The following is a 27,162-nucleotide window of genomic DNA, read 5'->3' on the forward strand; positions in this document are numbered from 1 at the left end:
TAGAATAATCGTGGGAAGTAATGTGGGGAAGAAAGGTAGTAGTTGATCTTTTTCTTAACACCCTATGTTATTTCCCAACGCAGAGAAGATATATCAATTGGTACCACGAGGCACAGTCATGGTTGCACTTCACATCATGCATTTGGGCAGAACAGTTAAATGACTACAGTATCATTTACTGAAAGCTCAACAAATACACTAGATGGCAGTATTTAGTCACAATATACAAAGTCACATTTATCCTTTAAGAATTACAAGTCTTTCTATCCTTGGATCCCTCTCATAGAAAGAATGTTAATAATGTAAATGCCATCTTGAGGATTATTGTCATAATAAACAAATACAGTACTTATTTACTGTATGTTGAATTTATATATTTGTCCGAGTTTCATTTATTTTTTTCTTAATGCATTGCCAAAATGTATATGATCGGGAAAAATTATCGGGAGCAAAAAAAAAAGCAATCGGATCGGGAAATATCGGGATCGGCAGATACTCAAACTAAAACGATCGGGAGAAAAAAAACATGATCGGAACAACCCTAGTTAAATTTCATCAGAAACTCGTTCGGTAGGCCTCCGTTCCAAACCGAGCACCTCGTACCGAAACGGTTCAATACAAATACATGTACCGTTACACCCTTAATAATAAATCATATACGAATTATCTTAAAACAAATGTTCTCACAGTTACAAGAGGCAGCAATGAATTTTATTTGAAATGTTATATTTAAGAGAGAATGGGACAAGAGAAAAATGGCATTTCGGGGGGTGTACATTTTAGAGAGTATTCCTGACTACTTAATATTTTGCATGTGGATTATTTAAAATTTGAAGGGTGGGACGTAAAATGTCCTACAATTCTGGAATGATCCATCTGTTTTCAAATGTAAGGTGAATGTTGTCAGAAACCACCGAAGTACTAAGGATACTTGAAAGATCTACTTAAGTGCCACAAGAAAATAGTTGCACTTTGTTACTTCCTCTCACCCAAACGATCAACGCAATTTGGCCCTCAATCTCAAGAGTTCTTCCTTTCAGCCAGGCTTCCTGAGCAGGCTATCAGCGCGCTCGCAGGTTGGCAAGCGTGACGGGCCAGCTCGGCAGGAAGGAAGGCAGGCCGACAAGCGCAGAGATCTCCAGGGTGACTCAGGTCCGGTGCCCGTAGGGAGCGCATGTTTCCGACCGCTGCGGAATGCCAGAGAACAGTCCGAGCCTCGGCACGGCTTCCTTTTCAAACAAACTTTCTTCATGCTAGCTGGCTCTCGCTGGGCCCTGGCCAGCCGCATGAGTGTACGTGTGGAGGAATATTTTGCAATTGTTAGAATAACACAGGAGGAGGCAGAGGGCGTGGGACAAAATAACTGCTCTCTGTTCTTTTCATTAGCTCTCCTGCGTTTCGATTTGTCCCATTTGTTTTTATTCAAAGACTAACACTTTCCACACACTCCACTCATTAAGGATGTGTATTATAGGATGTAATTGTTTTGTTCTACATGCTGGTTGAGATGGAGGACTCGGGTCACATGACTTCACTTGAGTCAGTCGCCAATTTTAGGACACGGAACTTGCTCAGCTAAACGTAGGAAAGACGCAGTTTGACTTGAACTGAGTGACTTGACAAGGCTTTGTGATTTAATTTCAAAATCTGTTGATATTTTTCCCTTTCATCCACCTTCTTGTTTTCCCTATTCCATCTCAGGAATTGGGGCAACCCTCCCTAAATCCCCATTTCACTTGCGATAGTCTTTTGAATTTTTTTACAACGATTAATTCTGTTGCTTCTGTGCAAGATGAGCAAAATGTAGAAGTTGCTTTTAATTTCCCTCACCCACCCTTCATTTTTCCCTTTTCCATCTGAGAAATAAGGCAATCCTCCCCAAGTCCCCCTTCCACATGTGCTAGTGTTTTGAATTATGGTGTGATGATTAATTCTGTTGCTTCTGCACTATTCAAGGCATGGTTTGGAAGTTGTTTTTATTTCGCTCATCCAACTAGTTTTTTCCTTTTTCCACTGAAAGAACTGTAGCAACCCTCCCTTGTGTGCTAGTCCTTTGAATTATGTTGTCCATCCATCCATCCATCCATCCATCCATCCATCCATCCATCCATCCATCCATCATCTACCGCTTGATCCGGGGTTGGGTTGTGGGGGCAGCAGCTTTAGCAAGGAAGCCCAGAATTTCCTCTCCCCAGCAACTTCAACGAGCTCCTCCGGTAGGATCGCAAGGCGTTCCCAGGCCAGCCGAGAGACAGTCTCTTCACCGTGTCCTGGGTCGTCCATGGGGCCTCCCGCGGGTGGGACATGCCCGAAACACCTTTCCAGTGAGGTGTCCAGAAGGTATCCGAACCAGATGCCCAAGCCACCTCAGCTGGCTCCTTTCAACGCGGAGGAGTAGCGGCTCGATGCCGAGCCCCTCCCGGATGACCGAGCTGAGGGAGGCAGAGGAAACTCATTTTGCCCACTTGTATCAGGGATCTTGTTCCTTTGGCCACGACTCACAGATCGTGACCCCAGGTGAGGGTAGGAATGTAGATCGACTGGTAAATTGAGAGCTTCCCCTTTCGGCTCAGCTCCTTCTTCACCAGTACGGAACAGTGCAGAGTCCGCATCACTGCACCGATCTGCCTGTCGATCTACCGCTCCCTCCTACCCTCACTCGTGAACAAGGCCCCAAGACTCCTCCACTTGGGGCAGGATCTTATCCCCGAACCGGAGAGGGCACTCCACCCTATTCCGAATGAGGACCATGGTCTCAGATTTGGAGGTGCTGATCTTCATCCCAACTGCTTCACACTCGACTGCAAACCGCTCCAGTGAGAGTTGGCGGTCACGGCTTGGTGAAGCCAACAGCACCATGCAAAAAGCAGAGATGCAATGCTGAGGCCACCAAAATGGACCCCGTCAACGTTTAGGCAGCACCTAGAAATTCTGTCCATAAAAATTATGAACAGAATTGGTGACAAAGGGCAGCCTTGGCGGAGTCCAACCCTACTGGAAATGAATACGACTTACTGCCGAAAATGCGGACCAAACTCTGACATTAGTCGTACAGGGACCTGAACAGCCCTTATGATTTATGTTGTATTGATTAATTTGGTTGCTTCTGTGTTATTCTGAGTTGTTTTTATTTCCTTTATCCACCCTCTTGTTTTCCTTTTTTCATTGAAGAAATTGGAGTGCATATAGTACAGGGGTGGGCAAACTATTCCACAAAGGGCTGCAGTGGGTATGGGTTTCCGTTCCAACACATTGTCACCATGTTAGGTTTTGTGTTGGTTCCCTCCTAGTGTGTTCCTGTGATTGCCCATTGATTTCACCTGTTCTGCCTGCTCCTAGTGTATCCGCCAATCTGCATCCTTCTGTGTCACCCATCTGTTCCTCGTTGTCTCGTTACCCCTTGTCTCTGTGTGTATATAAGGTCACAGTTTCTTTTCACTCCTTGTTGCGTCATGGTCAATGCCCATGTGCTCGTCAGCGTTTGTTCTCCACAGTTTTCGCCGTCCAAGCCCTTGTGTTCCTCAGTAAGTTTTTGATACCCAGTCTTTTGTTAGTAACAGTTTTGTTTGCCTCTGTACTTTCTTTGGATCATAACAACCTTTGTTGTGCACTTTGTTTTTTGTTTGTTTCAATTAAACCATTTTTGCATTGTTCATCTGTCTCGCCTCCCTTTCCCTGCATTTGGGTCCACACTACCCGAGTATCCTGACACACCAATCTAGTGTCTTGTAAGCTCAATCAGTTGATCACAGTCAGGTGCTTCTTGTTCCAGCAGAAACCTCATTGGTTAAACTGTCTGAGCTGGATCAGTTTGAACAAAGACCAGGGCCCACTATGTACCTTGAGGACGGGTTTGCCCATCCCTGATATACTAGTAGTACGTTTCAGTGTCATTATGGCTACGTTCATACTACAGAACTTAATGCACGAATCCGATTTTTTCTCATATCTGTTTTTTTGGCGTGCCCGTTCAGACTGCCATTGTCCATTGAGACCATTCATGTATTACGCATGCGCACTAATTCACAGTTCGGCAAGCGCTGAGCAAGACGACCCGCATGCGCAGAAGCATCAAAACAAATGACCACACATGCTGGCTGTCATCCGTCATTCCAGGGCAGGGCCGGCCCAGCCTATAGGCAGACTATGCAGCTGCTAAGGGCCCTTGACCACTAGGGGGCCCCCAATCTGGCAATTGTTTAATTTATATTCTATTTTGTTTACTACAGTTTGCTTTATTTGACTTTTGTGAGTTTTGATACTTGATTACAAGCTTAAAAAAATAAGTTCTTCCTTAACTTCTTTCTTTCCTCTTTTAGAAAAAGGTTTGGTGCTATCTACTGTAAGTACTGACAATCATTTGGGGTGAGAAGTTTGAAGTATGCAGTGCAACAAAATGTGATTAATATACAAAATATGGACGTTTGGGTTGGATTGTATGTATGGGTTTCACAGGACACTGTGACGAAATGGTGGGCCAAAAATATGGGCCCCTTATTTTGCTTAGGGCTCCCAAATGGCCTGGGCTGGCGCTGTTCCAGGAATATCATATTTTGCTTTTTAAAAAGAGGACACAAATAACAGACATAAATAATCCCAGTTTAGGCATATATTCAAAGTATATGGATCGATAGCATGCACGCACTGTCCGTGCATGTCACACACGCATACGTGCAGTTTGCCCTGACTCTCGGCCGTGTAAGCAATGTTGAAATATTGCTTATATGGAGCAGACAGAAAACCGATCATTCTCAGGCTTATCCTCAACCCATTTTTATTTTTTTTATGACTGTTTCCAAGTTCGACTCTTCCTCCAAAGCCGTGTTCAAGGCAAGCTAGGCGTTAATAACGCACAGCTGCACCGCTACTGTGGCGTCTCTCTCGCTTTTTGATTACGTAATTGCTGCATGAATTCCGATTTGAGAGACTGGACAGTACAGACCGCCGCGACAGTTTGGAAAAATGTGGCCCAGATCGGATTTGAACCACATACGAAAGTGACCTAGATCGGATTTGAAATGGTCCAGTTCTATGCGACTTGTCACGTTCAGACCGTCAAGTTAATGCCTCACTCGAGTCAGAAAAACACGAAAAAATCGGATTCGTGCATTAAGACCTGTAGTATGAACGTAGCCAATGTTCCTTCGGTAGGCTCAAGTTAAGAGTGAATTTCTCCGTTGTGGGATCAATTACAACCGCTAAATTGCTAACATCTTGGGTCAACAATCATAATTTTGATTAGCGAATAAATTTTGTCATTCACCCACCACATCTCATTGGGTTTTCTGTTCAACTCCTTGTTGGCTTGATAATGCGTAGTGGGGATAGGAGGGAGTATAAGGTTGGGGGTGCATGGGAGGGTGGAGCTGCTTGCTGGAATCTATTTCCTCGCACCGTTAATTACAGAGCTGTTTCCCTGCCTGTCACAACAGCTGTCCCCGGCTTACCTGCGGATCAGCGCTGAAATCCTCCCACACCCAAACACCTGCGTGCATGTGTGTGCATGCGTTTGTCAGGTTTGTTAGAGAGTAATCACAAGTGAATACCACGGATAACAGTCAACAATCAACAATATGATCGACTCTAGTTGCCCTCAAGTTAGCTGAAAAGTTCAATCAAAGATCTGTTTTTTTAATTAAAAAGTAGAAGTGAGGACTGGCACTGTAGTCAATATGACTCGCAGCGGAAGTGACCTCACGTCCTGTTTCACTTCACTTTGCACATTCTTCTCACTTCACTCAATTACTGCGCACTTTCCATTCAGTTTAGCAGTTCTAATATGACATGGGCGGCACCTGCCGATATGTCCTTCTTTTGGACTCGCTCCTTCATGTGAAAGCGCCAGAACAAATTCTGGTAAAAATGTTACACAAGAGGTGGACCCGCGATCCCGCTACAGGCCAGAGCCGAATCCGGGAAGTATGCGAGAAACGTGGAGAGAAGAGAATCATGGCTCTGGCATTCCCAAGCAAAATAGAGGATGTTGGGAGCGGGCCAGGCTTGAGCAGCATCGATAAACATTCCACCGCAGGCTCCCCACCTTTGCTCCCCTCCTTGACTTTACTACTAATCCCACATACATTCTTCTTCATGTGATTTTCCAGTTCACCTTCACCCATTCCTGGTCAGTTTCATCTTTTCAAACGTACAGATTTATGGCGGAAGTCCAAAGCTTTTCCACAGAGGGCCACCTATGGAAAATGGGAAGAAAAGGGAGGGCACTTTACATTGTGTTCAAGCTACAAACAATTCAATATGTTGTACAGTGGGGCAAATAAGTATTTAGTCAACCACTAATTGTAAAGTTCTCCCACTTGAAAATATTAGAGAGGCCTGTAATTGTCAACATGGGTAAACCTCAACCATGAGAGACAGAATGTAGAAAAAAAACAGAAAATCACATTGTTTGATTTTTAAAGAATTTATTTGGAGATCATGGTGGAAAATAAGTATTTGGTCAATACCAAAAGTTCATCTCAATACTTTGTTATGTACCCTGTGTTGGCAATAACGGAGGCCAAACGTTTTCTGTAACTCTTCACAAGCTTTTCACACACTGTTGCTGGTATTTTGGCCCATTCCTATATGCAGATCTCCTCTAGAGCAGTGATGTTTTAGGGCTGTCGTTGGGCACACGGACTTTCCACTCCCTCCATAGATTTTCTATGGGGTTGAGATCTGGAGACTGGCTAGGCCACTTCAGGACCTTGAAATGCTTCTTACGAAGACACTCCTTTCTTGCCCTGGCTGTGTGTTTGGGATCATTGTCATGCTGAAAGACCCAGCCACGTCTCTTCTTCAATGCCCTTGCTGATGGAAGGAGATTTTCACTCAAAATCTCTCGATACAGGGCCCCATTCATTCTTTCCTTTACACAGATCAGTCGTCCTGGTCCCTTTGCAGAAAAACAGCCCCAAAGCATGATGTTTCCACCCCCATGCTTCACAGTGGGTATGGTGTTCTTCGGATGCAATTCAGTATTCTTTCTCCTCCAAAAACGAGAACCTGTGTTTCTACCAAAAAGTTCTATTTTGGTTTCATCTGACCATAACACATTCTCCCAGTCCTCTTCTAGGCACTTTAAAATTTGTTATAATGAAAAGTGTTTAATTTGACCTATTACTCACCTAATTTTAATTACAAAACATTATTTATACAGTGGGGCAAATAAGTATTTAGTCAACCACCAATTGTGCAAGTTGTCCTACTTGAAAAGATTAGAGAGGCCTGTAATTGTCAACATGGGTAAACCTCAACCATGAGAGACAGAATGTGAAAAAAAAAGGAAATAATGGGAAAAAAAACAGAAAATCACATTGTTTGAATTTTAAAGAATTTATCTCCAATTTAGAGTGGAAAATAGGTATTTGGTCACCTACAAACAAGATTTCTGGCTGTCAAAGATGTCTAACTTATTCTAACGAGGTCTATCGAGGTCTAAGGAGGCTCCACTCGTTATCTTTATTAATGGCACCTGTTTTAACTCATTGTCGGTATAAAAGACACCTGTCCACAAACTCAGTCTGTCACACTCCAAACTCCACTATGGCCAAGACCAAGAGCTGTCGAAGGACACCAGAGACAAAATTGTAGACCTGCACCAGGCTGGGAAGACTGATTCTGCAATAGGTAAAACGCTTGCTGGAAAGAAATTAACTGTGGGAGCAATTATTAGAAAATGGAAGACATACAAGACCACTGATAATCTCCCTCGATCTGGGGCTCCCTGCAAGATCTCACCCCGTGGCACCAAATGATAACAAGAACGGTGAGCAAAAATCCCAGAACCACACGGGGGGACCTAGTGAATGACCTACAGAGAGCTGGGACCACAGTAACAAAGCCTACTACCAGTCACACAGTGCGCCGCCAGGGACTCAAATCCTGCACTGCCAGACATGTCCCCCTGCTTAAGAAAGGACACGTCCAGCCCCGTCTGTGGTTCGCGAGAGAGCATTTGGATGATCCAGAAGAGGACTGGGAGAATGCGTTATGGTCAGATGAAACCAAAATAGAACTTTTGGGTACAAACACAGGTTCTCGTGTTTGGAAGAGAAAGAATACTGAATTGCATCCGAAGAACACCATAACCACTGTGAAGCATGGGGGTGGAAACATCATGCTTTGGGGCTGTTTTTCTACAAAGGGACCAGGACGACTGATCTGTGCCAAGGAAAGAAGGAATGGGGTCATGTATCTAGAGATTTTGAGTGAAAATCTCCTTCCATCAGCAAGGGCATTGAAGATGAGACTTGGCTGGGTCTTTCAGCATGACAATGACACAGCCAGGCCAACAAAGGAGTGGCTTCGTAAGAAGCATTTCAAGGTCCTGGAGTGGCCTAGCTAGTTTCCAGATCTCAACCCATAGAAAATCTGTGGCGGGAGTTGAAAGTCTGTGTTGCCCAACGACTGCCCCAAAACATCACTGCTCTAGAGGAGATCTGCATGGAGGAATGGGCCAAAATACCAGCAACAGTGTGTGAAAAGCTTGTGAAGAGTTACAGAAAACCTCCGTCATTGCCAATAAAGGGTACATAACAAAGTATTGAGATGAACTTTTGGTATTGACCAAATACTTATTTTCCACCATGATTTGCAAATACATTCTTTCAAACTCAAACTGTGATTTTCAGTTGTTTTTTTTTTCCACATTCTGTCTCTCATGGTTGAGGTTTACCCATGTTGACAATTACAGGCCTCTCTAGAATTTTCAAGTGGGAGAACTTGCACAATTAGTAGTTGACTAAATACTTATTTGCCCCACTGTATTTAAACATTTTCACTTGTTCCTATAAGCGTTTGATGGAGACTGCGCTCGATTTTATTATTATTAGAATATGTGGCAGACCAATTAAAAAACATGAAACATGCCACAAATGACCCACAGGTTAGACTTTGGTTAGGTTCTGCATTCTGTCTAGTGCTGAAAGGAAGTTGGGAAATGGGGTGTTCTCACTCCCCTAAAAAATGGAAGTAAGAAAACAAAACCCTCTTTCTTTACGCTGGTCGTTGCCGCAGGTGGAATCGATTCCTATTTGGCGGCCGTCACGCTCTGCGTGCGTGCACTTATTCAATTTTGCTAATGTGTGTGTGCAGCTGGAAAAGACATTGAGGGATGAAAAACAGTTATGTTATGTCATGCGTACATATGAACCTTCCAGTGTTTTACCATTCTGGGAATATCATAAGGTAAACACATGAATCTTAACTATAGGGAACATAGTGATAACTTACCGACAGATATAACAATGATACCAGAAGGAAAAGCAATGCAGAAATAAAGTTTGATTGGTTGATTGGGCTTGATGAATGCGCTATCAACTGTTGCGGCTGCAGTGAAATGTTACGATGATACACTCGAGGTATGGAGTGTATATATGCTAATGTATATACTAGAGATGTCGGGTCCGATCACGTCATTTTCAAAGTATGGAAACTGGCAAAAAAATATCGGTCATGCCTTTTTATATATATATATATATATATATATATATATATATATATATATATATATATATATATATATATATATATGTATATATATATATTTTTTTAATTCAATCGTTTTCTAATTGTATTTAACGTTACAGACATAATATGTTACACTCATCCAGAGTCTTTAGTTTAGGCTCAAGGTAGGGTTATCAAATTTATCCCGTTAACGGCGGTAATTCATTTTTAAAAAAATTTATCACGGTAAATTATTTAACGCAATTAACGCATGCGCTGCACGACCCACTCACGCATTGTCGCGTTCAATCTGAAAAGGAGCCGTTTTACCTATACAGTATATAGAGCTAAAAGGCAGCGTAAAATGAGTAGAGTGAATTTTGGCAGCCTTTGGAGTCTTTTTTTAATTGGCTAAAGCCTTACAATCCCTCTCTCTACGATTAGAAATATTGTGGGAAGCAATGTGGGGAAGAAAGGTAGTAATTGATCTTTTTCTTAACACCCTATGTTATTTCCCAACGCAGAGAAGATATATCAATTAGTACCACTACGCACAATCATGGTTGCACTTCCCATCATGCATTTGGGCAGAACAGTTAAATGGCTACAGTATCATTTACTGAAAGCTCAACAAATACACTAGATGGCAATATTTAGTCACAATAGATAAAGTCACATTTATCCTTTAAGAATTACAAGTCTTTCTATCCGTGGATCCCTCTCACAGAAAGAATGTTAATAATGTAAATGCCATCTTGAGGATTTATTGTCATAATAAACAAATACAGTACTTATGTACTGTATGTTGAATGTATATGTTCGTCCGAGTTTTATTCATTTTTTTCTTAATGTATTGCCAAAATGTATATGATGGGGAAAAATGATCGGGAATGATTGGAATTGAATCGGGAGCAAAAAAAAAAAAGCAATCGGATCGGGAAATATCGGGATCAGCAGATACTCAAACTAAAACGATCGGATCGGGAGCAAAAAAAACATGATCGGAACAACTCTAGTATACTAGAGGCGTGCGAAATTTCCGATTCTTAGATTATTCGCGATTCGGCCGCGGAAGATTCGAGAACGATTCACAAACATCCAGATTCCGATTATTGAATTATACCAGGTAAAATGGAAGTAAAACATAGTCAGCGCGGTCTTTGGGACGCAATGAGGAACAGACTGAGAGTAAATATCATGTTCAACTCATGCCGCTAGATAAAAAAACAATTATACCTAACTGCGGCTGACAGCAGCTACAAACAACGCCCAGTTGCTAGTTGCTACAAACATACGGCTACAGTAGATATCATATATATGTAGAACTAGATGCAAAATGACAGACAACGGCGGTGTTAGAACATGTATTATTAAACCGAGATGCGAAATGACAGACTTTCCGGCTCTAGTAAACAGCCGCCATCTTAAAGCAGTACTAAAGCAGTGACTTCTCTAGAAAGCTCTGTTGTAGCAAACCTAATTAACTTTTTATCTAAAATACTCCTAAATTGGCAGAATCTTGTATTGAATATAAATGATGAAATAGTTTTAAAACTTTGACAAAAGTAGACAAAAGGGAAATTATGGAATAACGGGAGCAATTTTAACAACTATAACAGTTGATTCACAACATTAAATTAATTGAATATAGTTTAAAACTGCTGATTCCGAATGGGGACTGGAGTATTTTATTTACTGTTATTTTTGTATATTTGTTTACTGTTATATGCTAACTTCATACTGAAATAGTAGTTTGGTTAAGCCTGAGAGGATTTTTAAACAATTTTGGAACTAACGTACAAAACATTTAGAAAAAAAAAAGGAGGGGGTGCATCAATAATCGTTTTATAATCGAATCGGAGCCTCGGAATCATAATCGAATCGTTAGGTGCCCAAAGATTCCCAGCTCTAGTATATACACAGTTAAACTGTATGATATTCAATGTAATGCAAATATGATGCATTCAGAGTGTGTAGATGTTAAATATACTGTAATGTAAATCTGGTGAACTCAAGGTGTATAGATATTGAATCCGATTTACTGTAAAAGTATGGTACATAATAGCTATACCCAACACTAAATGTGACCTATACTGGATATGCAAATGTGATACTGTATTCAAGAAATGTGTACATACAGTGCTGGCCAAAAATATTGGCACCCCTGCAAATCTGTCAGATAATGCTCAATTTCTCAAAGAAAATGAGTGCAATTACATTTGGGAGTAATATCTTAATTTATTTTGCTTGCAATTAAAAAACACAAAAGAAAAAAAATGAATGAAAAAAAAAATCGTTGTCATTTTACACAAAACTCCAAAAATGGGCCCGACAAAAGCACTGGCACACTCAGCCTAATACTTGGAAGCACAACCTTCAGACGAAATAACTGCGAACAACTGCTTCCGGTATCCATGAATGAGTTTCTTACAATGCTCTGCTGGAATTCTTCTTTGGTGGACCGTTCCAGGTCTCTTAGATTTGAAGGGTGATTTCTCCAAACTGCCATTTTCAGATCTCTCCAAAGGTGTTCTATTGGATTCAGGTCTGGACTCATTGCTGGCTACTTAAGAAGTCTCCAATACTTCCTCTCAAACCGTTTTCTAATGCTTTTTGAAATGTGTTTTGTGTCATTGTCCTGCTGGAAGACCCATGACCTCTGAGGGAGACCTAGCTTTGTCACACTGGGCCCTACATTATGCTGCAAAATTTGTTGGTAGTCTTCAGACTTCATAATGCCATGCACACAGTCAAGCAGTCCAGTCCCAGAGCAAGCAAAGCAACCCTAAAACATCAGGGGACCGCCGCCATGTTTGACTGTGGGGACTGTGTTCTTCTCTTTGAAGGCCTTGTTTTTTTTCCTGTAAAATGTATGTTGATTTCTTTTCCCAAAAAGCTCTACTTTTGTCTCATCTGACCTGAAAACATTCTCCCAAAACGCTTTTGGCTTTCTCAGGTAATTTTTGGCAAACTCCAGCCTGGATTTTTTATGTCTCTGGATCAGAAGTGCGGTCTTCCAAGTATCCTACAAGAGAGTCCCTTTTCATTCAGACATCAGCGGATAGTACGGGTTGACGCTGTTGTACCCTCGGACTGCAGGATGTTAGTCCAGGTTCTTTATTCACCATCCGCACAATCCTTTGTTGAAATCTCTCGTCAATTTTTCTTTTCCGTCCACATCTAGGGAGGTTATTCACAGTGCCATGGGCTTTAAACTTATTGATGACGCTGCACACAGTAGACACAGGAAAATTCAGGTCTTTTGAGATGGACTTGTAGCCTTGAGATTGCCCATGCCTCCTTTTGTGTTTCATGTCCTCAGACAGTTCTTTGGTCTTCCTTCTTTCCTCCATGCTCAATGTAGTACACACAAGGACACAGGATAGAGGTTGAGTCAACCTTAATCCATTTTAACTGGCTCCAAGTGTGATTTAGTCATTGCCACCACCTGTTATGTGCCACAGGTAACTAACAGGTGCTGTTAATTACACAAATTAGAAAAGCGTCACATGATTTTTCAAAGGGTGTCGACACTTTTGTCCGGCCCATTTTTGGAGTTTTGTGTGAAATGATAATGATTTAATTTTTTTTTTTTTTTTTAATCATTCTCTTTTGTGTCATCACAAGCAAAATAATTTAAGATATTACTGCCAAAACATTTGTAATTGCAATCATTTTCTGGGAGAAATTGAGCATTATCTGACAGAATTGCAGGGGTGCCAATACTTTTGGCCAGAAGTGTACACTGTTAGATGAACAGTATACAGTATTTAACATGATAGATGATTAAATATTAGTAGGTCATTAAACATGCTTTAAATTTCAAAAGTACATATGTATATACTGTATTTACACCAGTCAAGGGCGGATATCCCGGGGTGACTGGGAGGGGACATGTCCCCCTCAATAATTTGGGACACAATAAGCATTTTTGGAGCTGTAGACTTAATCTACTTAATCTAATCTAAAGTAATATCGATTCAGTTCTCATTTTAGTTGCGCAATAATGTGACATTTAAATATTAGAATCTTTCTCTCACCCCTCCCTGCATGAGTACCTAGAGCGCAACTCTGCAACATCATGGAAGACATCCAGTGGCATGGGAAGTGGGGTGCTGAAGCACCTCCTGGTGTTGGGAAGGGAAAAAAAGTGTGTCAGTAGATTCTTTTTGTTGTTGTTATTATTAAAATAAATAAATAAAACATTGAAACAATAGAGTATTTAACATTAAGCATTAAATATACTTGTATACGTTGGAAAAAGGTTTTTTTGTTGTTGTTAATTGGTCACCACTTGACACCTTGCTTTCTACCGGGTCACGTTAAATAAGGCGCTATTGGAAAAGTTAACTCTTGACAGAGGAGGCGTTAACATAGCGCTAAAAAGAAGTAGTGATTTTTTTCTTTATAAAAACAGCAAAATTTTCTCAAATTCAAGTAGAGTTTTAAAATGAAAATTAGGGCTGTCAAACGATTAAAATTTTTAATCAAGTTAATTACAGCTTTAAAATGAATTAATCGTAATTAATCGCAATTCAAACCATCTATAAAATATGCCATATTTTTCTGTAAATTATTTTTGGAATGAAAAGATAAGACACAAGACGGATATATACATTCAACATAGTGTACATAAGTACTGTATTTGTTTATTCTAACAATAAATCAACAAGATGGCATTAACATTATTAATATTCTCTTAAAGCGATCCATGGATAAAAAAAAAAACTTGTAGTTCTTAAAAGATAAATGTTAGTACAAGTTATAGAAATTTTATATTAAAACCCCTCTTAATGTTTTCGTTTTATTGAAATTTGTAAAATTTTCAATCAAGAAATAAACTAGTAGCTCGCCATTGTTGATGTCATTACACCATGCTCACTCCCCAAACCCATAAAATCATTTGGACCCAAGCGCCAGCAGAGGGCGCCAAACAACAAAAAACAACAAGTAACAAGCGGACATTACACTGCTGTCATTTCAATCTGAGCGGGGCATGTGCGTTAATTGCATCAAATATTTTAACGTGATTAATTAAAATAATTAATTACCGCCCGTTAACGCGATAATTTTGACAGCCCTAATGAAAATGATTATGATGATAGTTCTATCTACTTTTGGTGTCTTTAAATAGGTAACACATGCTTGCATTGTAGCCATATTATTGTTTGTTGTTGCTGTTGAGCTGTCGCCGTGCAGAGTGCTGTTGGATATTTGTGCGCAATTTATTTGAGTGTGAAAAGTGGGTGTTAAACCGAGGATTATTGGACCTTTTAGTTTTCAAATGCGTTTTTGTGTCATTGCGACGTCTAGCTGCGGGGATTTGCATTATAATACACAGGGGCTTTTATTTCCAGTACAAAAACTCCAACACACACTGTATTTGAAACAGAATGCTGTTTTTGTAGTAGCCTAGTGGTAGCACGTAAACTGTCCAGCATGCGTGTGTACTGCCTTTGTGCAAACTTTGTATGGAGAAAAAGCACAAGCATGACAAATTTGGACAGAAACGGCTGTTTTTGGAAGGAGAAAAAACAAAATAAAATCCGCAGCACCCCCTGCTGTAAGGGACTTCCAGCGCCCCTGCCAAGTGGTGAAGATAACTTTGTGAATGGCAACAACTGTCTGGAACGGATGATGATATCTGATGATGATACATAACATTTGTTTTAATCATTTGGTTCTAAGTCTGGACTCAGCCAGTGCTAAGAAAGATACTAGTATCCCTGTTTAAAGATTAAAGTGACAAATTGCAGTTAAAGATGCTGTACAACACGTTTACTTTTATCACTGTACCCCCCCCCCCCCCCCCCCCCAACAAGTCTTCTCTAAAATTTTACAGTTTATTGTCCCCTCCCAATTTTGGAAGTGGATCCCCGCCCCTGACACCAGTGTATTATCACATTATTCAGCTTTGAAAAGTGTAACTCTTGCACGACTAACCATTTTTTTTGTTCTTAATCCGGCAGGGAAAAACTACTCAGAGACTACCAAGAACTCCAAAAACGTCTCACTATCCTTCAACATTGCCGAGATCCGGGCAAGCGTGGGTAACTCCCGCTTGCTGACCACCGCCGAGTTGCGGATGCTCATCAAGAATCCATCCATACAAAGCGAGCAGAGGGTGGAACTGTACCGCGGCGTGGGCTCGTCGGCCCGATACTTGGCATCCCGCTTTATCACCAACCAGTTGAAGGACAAGTGGCTCTCCTTTGACGTAACCGAGACCTTACAGGACTGGATCCAAGGAAATGGTAAGACCTCACACCTTCTAGTCTGAACCAGACCAGAGAACCGGACTCGATTTGCCGATTCTAGGACTTACTATCAGCTGTGTTCAAAACTCTTACATTTCAAATGTCAATCCTGGCAGAGGACGAGCAGGGATTCGAACTCCGGCTTTTCTGTGAATGCAGCCAGAGGAGCGCCGATGCCGCTTTTAGCTTCTCCATCTCCGGGATTGAAAGCGATCGGAGCGACGTCGGGGTATTAAAGCAGATGACCCAGCAGCCGCCCTTCATCTTGACCAGGTCCATCCCAGTCAGTGCCAGTGGCCAGCTCAGTTCAAGGAAAAGACGCTCCACGGACACGCGTGACACCTGCACTGCGTAAGTCTCAAAACACAACGCCATGCAAAAATGCCGCAATAAGTATGGGACACGTCATAACTGACAAAGTTCCCTCTGCAGCCAGACAGAGACCTGTTGTGTAAGGAGCCTGTACATCGACTTCAGGAAAGACCTGGGCTGGAAGTGGATCCACCGGCCAACCGGTTACCATGCCAACTACTGCATGGGTTCCTGCACATACATCTGGAATGCTGAGAACAAATACTCTCAGGTAGGGAGCGAGCTCAAAGTAGATCTAATTTAGCTTTTACTTCTCTGTTAATCAAAACATGTCCTAGACTAAGAACTAAAATGCATTAAGATGATTAGTATTCCAGATTTGTTCTTCGCTGTTGACCTCTTCACTCAAAGTTTAAGGACCATCGGTAATAACTCCCATCAGGGACTGAATGTTGAATGCAAAGCTAATTTTGACCACAGGAAACTGAGTAATTTACCATGGCCAAAAGGAAACTGGGTATGGGGTGTGTTGTGTTGCTCATTTCTCATTGGAATTTTTCCAAGTCCAAGAACAGCAAGAGCTAGAATTCTGGAACTGTACGTGAAAATCGGCAAACGTTGACTCACGGCAACTGATTTGGGTGGGAGTGGAGGATTGTTAAAGATGTTAATTTCCTAAAACAACTTCTTAAATTCTGAACTCAGGGTCTGGATTCTTCAAATGCATGTCTCTGCCGAGTTTCTCCCACAGGATAGTTGTTGCTGTCACAAGGTGTGGCTCGCGAGTAAACTGTTTTGCAAATCTGCTGTGAGGTGGTAAAACATTTCATTGATGCTAAAATTTCACATGAATTGAGCCAATTTTTGGGGAGAGGTGCCTTACACGTTGCTCTACCCAAGATAATGATGGACGTCCAATCGTGTGGCATCTAATTACCCTTCTCCTGAGAATTTTAAATGAGTTCATCACCAGTGTTGGGAATAATGCCGTTATAAATAACGCCGTTACTTAACGGCGTTATTTTTTTCAGTGATGGGGTAATCTAACTAATTATTTTTTCCGCCGTTACAACGCTGTTACCGTTACTGACGGTCAAAAGCGGTGCGTTACTTACTCTGAATAAATTGAAGAAACTACCAGCCGTAGCGAGTCTACTCTGCTCTGTTTATTTGTCATCCAAGACTTGGGGTGCGTTCAGGTTCATGGCAATGAAAATAGTAAATACACATAGCCTACCTTTGCAAGAGCGATGGAGTTGCCGTTTGATACGGTCATAATGTGCAGGTCCTGCACCCATCCGCAGTAAAACTGTTCGTAGCTTTGTAGCGATGTGTAATTTCGGAATCGCTGATGAGTTTAGTAACATACACCAAACAATAAATACAGCAGAATGTCCATTTCGCGTAATTGTGGAAGCCCGTCGACATCTTTACTCCATTTGTTTTCGGCTTGCTCGTGATGGTCAACAAACATTGTTCACATCCTTCAGTTTGATCCCATATCTGTTCTTCGCTTTAGTAACGAGTTTGTCTCTTTATCGAACTGGCAAGTTAAAGTTTAATGTCCCGCGAGCCAGACCTGCTTCCAATATGGCTGCGTTTTTGTCAAATCTCACGTGATCCCCCATTCTGTGACGTAAACGCTCGAGCCTAATAGCGCACATACTTCAGAGCCGGTTGTTTATATGTGAATTGTCTCGGCCTATGTTTGTATATGTGTATTTGTTGTTAATAAAGTTTGTTTTAAAAAAATTAATAAATAAATAAAAAACCTTCAGAGCCGGTGTTTTCACACACAAACCGGAACAGCGCGAGCGGCAAACACACACATGCAAAACAGATGCAGAGGGATATGATGGCAGAGGATTCAGAGGAAAATTTGTCCTTTACGAGGTGGAGATATAAACACTATTTCAAGTTGGTCGAAATTAAAGGAAAGAACGTGCATGTAAAGTGTAATTTATGTCCCGGGGCAAAGCTTTTGTCGACATCTGTGGTAAGCAATTCAAATCTGTTTATTTTTGTTGCACTTCAAGTGTAGGATAAATCTGTTGCTGGTGAGGTGCAATAAATATTACAAGGTTCTATAACACAACTACCTGTCTGTTCTTCTCTATTCAACTGACTCGAATACTGCTCAGAAAATTTCAAATTCTTTGACATACAACTTCTTTTTAAAGTAACGAAAATAGTTACTTTCCCTGGTAACTAGTTACTTTTACTATAGAGTAATTCAGTTACTGACTCAGTTACTTTTTGGAAGAAGTAGTGAGTAACTGTAACTAATTACTTTTTTAAAGTAACGTGCCCAACACTGTTCATCACTAGTAGACATCCAATCCATTTTAAATGGGTGGACGAGAGGGTCAACCATCATTTTTCAATTGGATTGGATGTCCCACGCATTCAATGGCAGACAATGAGTTAAACAGTGTCTGACTGAGCTATGATACCAATTACCTGACATTCATGAGTATGCAGTAATTTGGTATTAAACAGTCTGGGCTTCCGTGCTGAAGCTGCTGCACCCGCAACCCAACCTCGGATTAGTGGGAGAAAATGGATGGATGGACCTTTTTTATTTTTGTTTAATGCAGTATCGGTGCCGTGTCGGTTGGGGGGTTGCGGCAGTGGCTGGGGGTCCCTGTGGGAGGACAGCGCTGGGGACGGGTGTGAGGGCGTTGGCATGTCCCCTCATCCCTTCCATGAGGGCCGGTTAATGGGTGTGCAGATGGTTTGGCGACCACCCTGGGTCCCATGATGATGGTGGTGGTGGCCCCTTTGCCGGAGCTGCGGGGGGAGTTGTGGGCCACGCTTGCTTAAATGCTATAAAATACGAATGTTAAAAAAAACATTTTTTTTTTTACAATGCTCTTAACAAATGATTCAGACACATATTCCCACAAAAAATGCTTAATATACCTTTAAAATAAATTATGAATGCATTGAAAAAAAACATTAGCTCAAACAAAAACCTAGCTTATGTTTGTCTTGACAGGGAGCAGCTGGATTTGGCCATGTAAAATGAGGCAGACTAGAGGGCAGTGTATCCACCCAAATCAATAAAACTAAATGCACTTTCAAAAACAAACCATCGTAACACCACTTTCATTAAACGAATACTCAAAGCAGCAAAATTTCATTTGAATCTTTTTTTCTAATTGAATACTCGAGTTAATCGATTAAACGTTGCAGCACTAGATAGCACCACTATGTCTATTGGTAGCATAGGCATGTACAGTCCTGTATTTTTATATTTCTTGTTGTTGTTTGTTCTTCTCGTCTTCTATCTGCATTAGGGCTGTCAAACTATTAAAATGTTTAATCCATTCTATCCATGGATAGAAAGACTTGTATTTCTTAAAAGATAAATGTTAGTGCAAGTTAAAGAAATTTTATATTAAAACTAGGGCTGTCAAACGATTAAAATTTTTAATCGGGTTAATTACAGCTTAAAAATTAATTAATCATAATTAATCGCAATTAATCGCAATTCAAACCATCTATAAAATATGCCATATTTTTCTGTAAATTATTGTTGGAATGGAAAGATAAGACACAAGATGGATATATACATTCAACATACGGTACATAAGGACTATATTTGTTTATTATAACAATAAATCAACAAGATGGCATTAACATTATTAACATTCTGTTAAAGCGATCCTTGGATAGAAAGACTTGTAGTTCTTAAAAGATAAATGTTAGTACAAGTTATAGAAATTTTATATTAAAACCCCTCTTAAATGTTTTCGTTTCAATAAAATTTGTAAAATTTTCAATCAAAAAATAAACTAGTAGCCCGCCATTGTTGATGTCAATAATTACTTACACAATGCTCATGGGTGCTGAAGCCTATAAAATCAGTCGCACCCAAGCGCCAGCAGAGGGCGGCAAAACTCCATAAAACACAAGTGAGCATTTCACTGTACTGTCATTTAAATCTGTCTGAGCGGGCATGTGCGTTAATTGCGTCAAATATTTTAACGTGATTAATTTTTAAAATTAATTAACGCCCGTTAACGCGATAATTTTGACAGCCCTAATTAAAACCCCTCTTACTGTTTTCGTTTCATTAAAATTTATAAAATTTTCAATCAAAACATAAACTAGTAGCTCGCCATTGTTGATGTCAATAATTACACCATGCTCACTCATTGTGTTGAAGCCCATAAAATCATTTGGGCCCAAGCGCCAGCAGAAGGCGCCAAACACCAAAAAACAAGTAACAAGCGGACATTACACTGCGGGGCATGTGCGTTAATTGCATCAAATATTTTAACGTGATTAATTTAAATTAATTTAAATTTAATTACCGCCCGTTAACGCGATAATTTTGACAGCCCTAATCTGCTTCCTTCCTTTCTGCCCCTCATTTAAAAAAAGGTACAGCATCGGCATCAGCCGATACCACATACTGTAGCTGGGTGTTGGAATTAGGGCTGCAGCTATCGAATATTTTAGTAATCAAGTAATCGACTGAAAATTCTATCGATTAATCGAATAATCAGATAAAACAAATATATTTTCAGGTGAAGAGCAGTTATAGATATACATGAGAAAACAAGACATTTTATCATTTTCAGTCAATCAATGTCTTTATTTTTGATGTATGTTGTTGAAAACAGCCAACAATTGAAACTCAGATGTAACTAGAATGAAAAAAAAAAGACTAATTCACTGCTTTCACTCAAAAAACCTTTAGATCTTATTTTTAAAAAGTATATACATATATATATATATATAGATATAGATATAGATATATATAAACACACCTAAAAATGCCTTTACGCTTGATAACACACATCACTTAAAAGTTAGGATTTTTTCCCACGTTTTTCAATTGAATTTCTATTTGTGTCAAGCCATTTTTAAGTTCTAGTTAAGTTTTAAGTTAGTCTAACCTGTAAGTCCTGATAGGATTTTGAGTTTTTGCACTGTTCAAAATAAATGTATGATACAGGCTGTATTGGAGCACATTAGGGACTAGTGCTACTTGGTGTTTTATCCAGCAATGACTACTGAGCTAAAATTGATAGTTAGCATTATTGAGTTTTTATTTGACACCCTCATCACTCCACAACGCTATGTTATGTTAAAGCCTGTATGTAAGACACGTTAGCCACGCATCGAAAGTGGTCTTAATTAATTCAAACCTAGCCCTCCGCAGGGCTAACGTAAGGTGAGCTAGTAGTGACAGTAACGTTAATCTTATATATTAGCGCTTAGCGCTCTTTATTAGCGCTTAGCGCTCTACTGCTTTAAGATGGCGGCTGTTTGCTAACGCTGCCCAGACGCGGCCTAGTCTGTCAATGTGCATCTAGTTCAACATACATGTGATCTCTATGAGACTCATTGGACGCTACCTGCAACTAACGTAGCATGTGCGAGCTAGTATTTAGCAACGTCGGCGTCGTTTGTAGCGGTTGTCGGCTGCAGTAAGTTTTTTTTTTTGCTTCTTCCTCTACGCACGTGACATCAGCGCGTTGTCCCGCATTAAAAGTAGTCCGAGCAAAACTTGATGCTTAGAGCTGTCAAAATAAACGATTACTCGAGGTGAATAAAATTACTCGGATCAGTTTTTAAACTCGAGTTACTCGAGTTGCTCGAGTATTCGTTTCAGCTCTAGTTGGAATTGGTATGGGGGAGGGAAGTCTGAATGGTAGGAGTGGGAACCTCAGGGCACCTCACAATACGATACGATTCGCGATACAAGGCTCACGATAACGATTATCTCACGATATCATGATACAGTGATTATCGATATATTGGTCAGAAATTGGATACAGGATATTCTACGATACAACTGTTGAAACGGAAAAAAAAAAAAGACATTTCAAAATAGAAAAAAATACTGTTTAAGTCATTTATTAAACAGTGACACCTTTTCTGTGCAACATTGCTGTAAAATATAAATCTACTGCAAATTGTGCACCTGCACATATAGAGGAAACAAACCACAACCACTGATATCTCTTGGAGAGATCATGATGAATGGCACTAGAGCTGAAACGAGTACTCGAGCAACTCGAGTAACTCGAGTTTAAAAACTGATCCGAGTAATTTTATTCACCTCGAGTAATCGTTTATTTTGACAGCTCTAAGCATCACGTTTTGCTCGGACTACTTTTAATGCGGGACAACGCGCTGTCACGTGCGGAGAGGAAGAAGGAAAAAAAAAAAACTTACTGCAGCCGACAGCCGCCACAAACGACGCCGACGTTGCTAAATACTAGCCCGCACTATGCTACGTTGGTACAGGTAGCGTCTGATGCGTCTCATAGAGATCACATGTATGTTGAACTAGATGCAAAATGACAGACTTGGCCGCGTCTGGCCAGGGTTAGTAAACAGCCGCCATCTTAAAGCAGTAGAGCGCTAAGCGCTAATAAATAAGATTAACGTTACTGTCGCTACTAGCTCACGTAACGTTAGCCCTGCGGAGGGCTAGGTTTCAATTAATTATGACCACTGTCGATGCGTGGCTAACGTGTCTTACATACAGGCTTTAACACAACATAGCATTGTGGAGTGATGAGGGTGTAAAATAAAAACTTAATCATGCTAACTATCAATTTTAGCTCAGTAGTCATTGCTGGATAAAACACCAAGTAGCACTGGTCCCTAATGTGCTCCAATACAGCCTGTATCATACATTTATTTTGAACACTGCAAAAACTCAAAATCCTATCAGGACTTACAGTTTAGACTAACTTAAAAATGGCTTGACACAAAGAGAAATTCAATTGAAACACGTGGGAAAACTTTTAAGTGATGTGTGTTATCAAGCGTAACGGCATTTTTAGGTAAGATATATATATATATATATATATATATATATATATATATATATATATATATATATATATATATATATATATATATATATATATATATATATATATATATATATTTTTTTTTTTTTTTTAATAAGATCTAAAAGTTTTTTGAGTGAAAGCAGTGAATTAGTCTTTTTTTTTTTTTTAATTCTAGTTACATCTGGGATGCAATTGTTGGCCGTTTTCAACAATATACATCGAAAATATAGACATTGATTGACTGAAAATGGTTCAAGATTAGATGAAATGTCTTGTTTTCTCATGTATATTTATAATTGCTCTTCACCTAAAAATATATTTGTTTTATCTGATTACTCGATTAATCGATAGAATTTTCAGTCGATTACTCGATTACTAAAATATTCGATAGCTGCAGCCCTAAATGGCACCCTTAATTTCTTTTTTAAAATCTTTAAAAAAAAAAAAAAAAAAAAAAAAAAAACAGTGCTGTGGGTGTCAATCAGCAGTTGAGCTTGGAGTGGGGCAATGATAAAATTGGTGGGTGTTTTCTTCGTATATGACCTTTGTTGCCAAAAGCGTTGGTTTGAGCACTTCCGCTATCTGCTTCAGCATTTGAGGTGTCAGACTTGGTCAGTCACATTCTTCCTCACCTTAAAAACAACAAAATAAAACAAAAACTATTAGCTACTTAATAGCTTTTGAGTTGAAATCCTGATATTTTTTTTTGTGTTGGAAGTATCGAGTGAATTTTTAAAAATTAATTGAATGTATAGAAATTAAAAATGCAATAATTACCTATTTTTAATATGTAGGCTACATTAATTATCATGCACATCACTTTATAGACCTTGGAAGCTATTCAAACCATTTTTATAGCTTATTGTACCAAAATGGCTGTAATAACAGTTTGTGTAGTAAACTAGATGGAAAGTGGTCCTCAAATAATATCAAATAAATCGGTAAATTCATTGTTCGATATTCATTTTCATCCAAGTTTAGGGTCCTGGTTTATATTTTATATCATTCCACACGAAATGTCATCAAAATAATACATGTAAATTAAAAATCAATTACATTGCAAAACTTTCTTACCTCAAGTATGAAAGCGAAGCAGTGAAGAAATCCGGTGTGGACTTCGTCACCAGCTGCCAGTGAACCTTATTTTTGTTAGACAATTCTTTCATACAGCAAAGTCCATGTTCACCTTACTTCCTCTCTTGTTTGTGTAAAATCTAAAGTGTGGCCCCATGTGTGATTTGAAGCAATATTTTTCTCATTTTTTCCTCCACCGTTCTCACGAAGCTTTTTTTTTTTTTTTCCAACCCACTTGGAGCTTCCTCTCTTCTTCTCTAGACGACTTGTGCGCACTTTACCTTCACCGCCACTCCCGAGCGCCCCTAGTGGACCGCCAAGGAATTGCTCAACAAACATTGAGCAGTTTACAGCATCCATACTGCTTTGTATGGCCAATATGTTAAATAAAAGTGTCGATACTTAGCGGGAGCATATCGATAACCGATCGGGTTGCAAAATATCGCGATATATCGCTGTATCGAGATATTGTCACACTCTTACAGAATGGTCACATAAAAGGATCGTAAATGACCAAAAAAAAATCAGATTTGTGCATTCAGATCTGCGGTCTGAACGTAGCCATAATCTATGTTATAGACATAATAGTTCTGTTCGGTCTGGCTCGATTAAATTATTTTGCCTTGCTTCACTTCCGTTTAGATTCTGGCCCTTTACAAGCACCATAACCCCGGCGCGTCAGCCCAGCCCTGTTGTGTCCCCCAGGCACTGGAACCCCTTCCAATTCTCTACTACGTCGGCAGGCAACACAAGGTAAGTCCGTGCAAACATGCACTCTCAACCTGAGGTAGAACCCTGTTCTGGTTTTACAACTTTTTTCTTTAACTTTTAGGTGGAGCAGCTGTCCAACATGATTGTTAAGTCGTGTAAGTGTAGCTAAAAGATGACAAGACTTGGGAAGTACATGGAAGAATCCCACTTTAGGAACACTGTTGGTGAAGAGGAAACGCAAGGAGGAATGCTTGGAAGTCACCCATGGTTGACTTGGAATCAAACCTTGATTCTCCTTCCGTTGATTATATTGTACCTGTATATACATTTTTTCCAAGCATATTGACTTTTTAAAAGGATTAATTTATTTTGGGACTGACACATCGGGGGACTGAAATGGTGGTGTTGATTGGACAATGGATGTCCGCCATTGCGTTCATGTTGCTGAAGGCATGGAAAACAGCTGCTGTTGGGGTTTTCCCATGGGACATTGCAGCAGGTGTGTTTACAAAGGACAGCAGGGACGCTTCGCCTCGCGGAAACTCCCTCCAACTGAGGGTTTTACTTAGCTTTTTCAAAAACCGTGTCAAGTGTTTAAAGTGTTTTCATGTTGATCTTTGAATGAATGTCTGCTTATCAAAATGAGGCTTTTTCATTCTCTCAGAAATTTGCCACCATAGTCAGTTTCCATTTTCAGTTTTCTTTTTTGCACTATAGTAAACTCCAGTTTCGGAGTAAGGTTCGGTCCCCAATATGCGAGTAATTGCCCTGAAGAATGTTTAGAACAGACTATAAAAATAGTTCAAACAGCAAATAAACTACGAGCTAGGACATAAACACTTTTATATAATTTCAGACATGTTTTAATTCAATTCAATTCAATTTTATTTGTATAGCCCTGGATCACAACAACGTTGTCTCAAAGGGCTTTGCAGAGGCAATATGATACACAATCAGAAACAGCAAATGAAGCAACAAAGATGACAAAATAAATTCAATTCCTGGGTATCCCCCATCCTTAGACCCTCCATGTCGGCAAGGAAAAACTCCAAAAACTCCAGAGTCTTCGGGAGAAAATAAGAAACCTTGGGGAGTACCACAGTCAGGAGAGATCAACTCCCAGGACGGATAGACAGGAAGCCCCAGGACCGCTAAAGGGAATTAGCAGGCAAAGTTACAGTCCGTAAAGATGCAGTGGAGTAAAGGAACAAGAAGAGGTCCATCTAGCCAGATGAGACGGGGGTAGCAACAAGGACGTCCATCATGCTTGGGGTCCGGACAGTCAGGAGGCTGCAGCTGAAAAATAGCCTCTCCCCAGAGGGGAGGGGGAAAAGGGGACACCGGGTGACTAGTGATGAAGAGACTAGACAACAAGACATTAACATTGGAAAATAGAAATAAAGTAAGATAAGTGGTAGGTAGAGTGAGAAAAAGGAGATAGAACTCAGTGGCTGTACTTCCCCCAGCTTTATAGCTTCTAGTGCAGCTTTGACTAAACTTTGAGTCTACTCTGACTTCAACTAGCCTGACCATAAGCTTTGTTGAATAGGAACGTTTTTAATCTAATCTTAAATGTGCAGATTGTCTCGGCTTCTTGAACATTAGCTGGAAGCTGATTCCATAAAACGGGCTTGGTGGCTAAAGGCTCTAGCTCCGACAGTACTTTTAGAAACCCTGGGAACTACCAGTAGACCTGCATTCTGAGAGCGGAGTGTTCTGTTGGGGCGGTATGGAACCAGAGCATCGGTGAGATAAGATGGCCCAACCCATTAATGATCTTAAAGTAGGTGGATGGCGAGATAGTGTAAAGCGCCTTGAGCGCCTTGAAAGGTGGAAAAGCGCTATATAAGTATAACACCATTTACCATTTAAATGTAAGAAGGAGGATTTTAAATTTAATTTTAAACTCGACTGGAAGCCTTTTATCGCATTACACTTTAAAATGAATGGGTTGCAGAGGAATATACGCAACATTCAGTACAAAAGAGTCCCATGTACTAAAACCCCAGGTGACATTACTCTCCTTAATCTACAAAATAGATGTAAAAACCGTCAAGATGTATCTATTTAACGTATTTTGAAAGTAATTACTTCTTTCCAAGTGGTCAGTAATTTTGCACCATCTAATGGCCATCCTAGTGCATTAAAGAGCATAAAATAAAGGCTCAAGTAAAAGGGCCAAGAACAAACTACAAATTGATGGGGTTCACTGTATTCACTTCCTGCAAAGTCAAGTGTTTTAGGAATGAAGCAAACATGTTTTATACTGCACTTAATTTTCTGATATTGTAGATACAACAACAAAAAAGAAATAAAAACTTATGTTTAATGTGTATGTGTTAAATAAGAGTTTTTTGTTTTGTTTTGACTGTACACCAAATGGTTAGACATGCTTTGTTCTGACCAGCCAATCAGAAGACAGAAAAAGTCTGATGTCATCATCATCAGTGTTGTCAGTAACGCGTTAATGTAATCTGATTACTTTCTTTAAGTAACGAGCAATCTAACACGTTCATTTTTCCAAGCCAGAAATCCGA

At 40.1% G+C, this 27,162-nt stretch overlaps 1 protein-coding gene across 1 annotated transcript in view; it reads left to right on the plus strand.

The window, feature by feature from the left end:
- The window catches only part of LOC130918021 (transforming growth factor beta-1 proprotein-like), a 44,485-nt gene extending 17,527 nt beyond the window's left edge, over positions 1–26,958 (plus strand). The window contains exons 2-6 of the mRNA XM_057839872.1: positions 15,420–15,704; positions 15,824–16,058; positions 16,140–16,290; positions 24,557–24,667; positions 24,747–26,958. Of these exons, the coding sequence (XP_057695855.1) occupies positions 15,420–15,704; positions 15,824–16,058; positions 16,140–16,290; positions 24,557–24,667; positions 24,747–24,794 (830 nt within the window). The 3' untranslated portion in view covers positions 24,795–26,958. The remainder of the gene's footprint in view (positions 1–15,419; positions 15,705–15,823; positions 16,059–16,139; positions 16,291–24,556; positions 24,668–24,746) is intronic.
- Positions 26,959–27,162: the final 204 nt, after the last annotated feature.

The sequence above is a fragment of the Corythoichthys intestinalis genome, chromosome 6 (genome assembly GCF_030265065.1).
Source record: "Corythoichthys intestinalis isolate RoL2023-P3 chromosome 6, ASM3026506v1, whole genome shotgun sequence".
NCBI lineage: Eukaryota > Metazoa > Chordata > Actinopteri > Syngnathiformes > Syngnathidae > Corythoichthys > Corythoichthys intestinalis.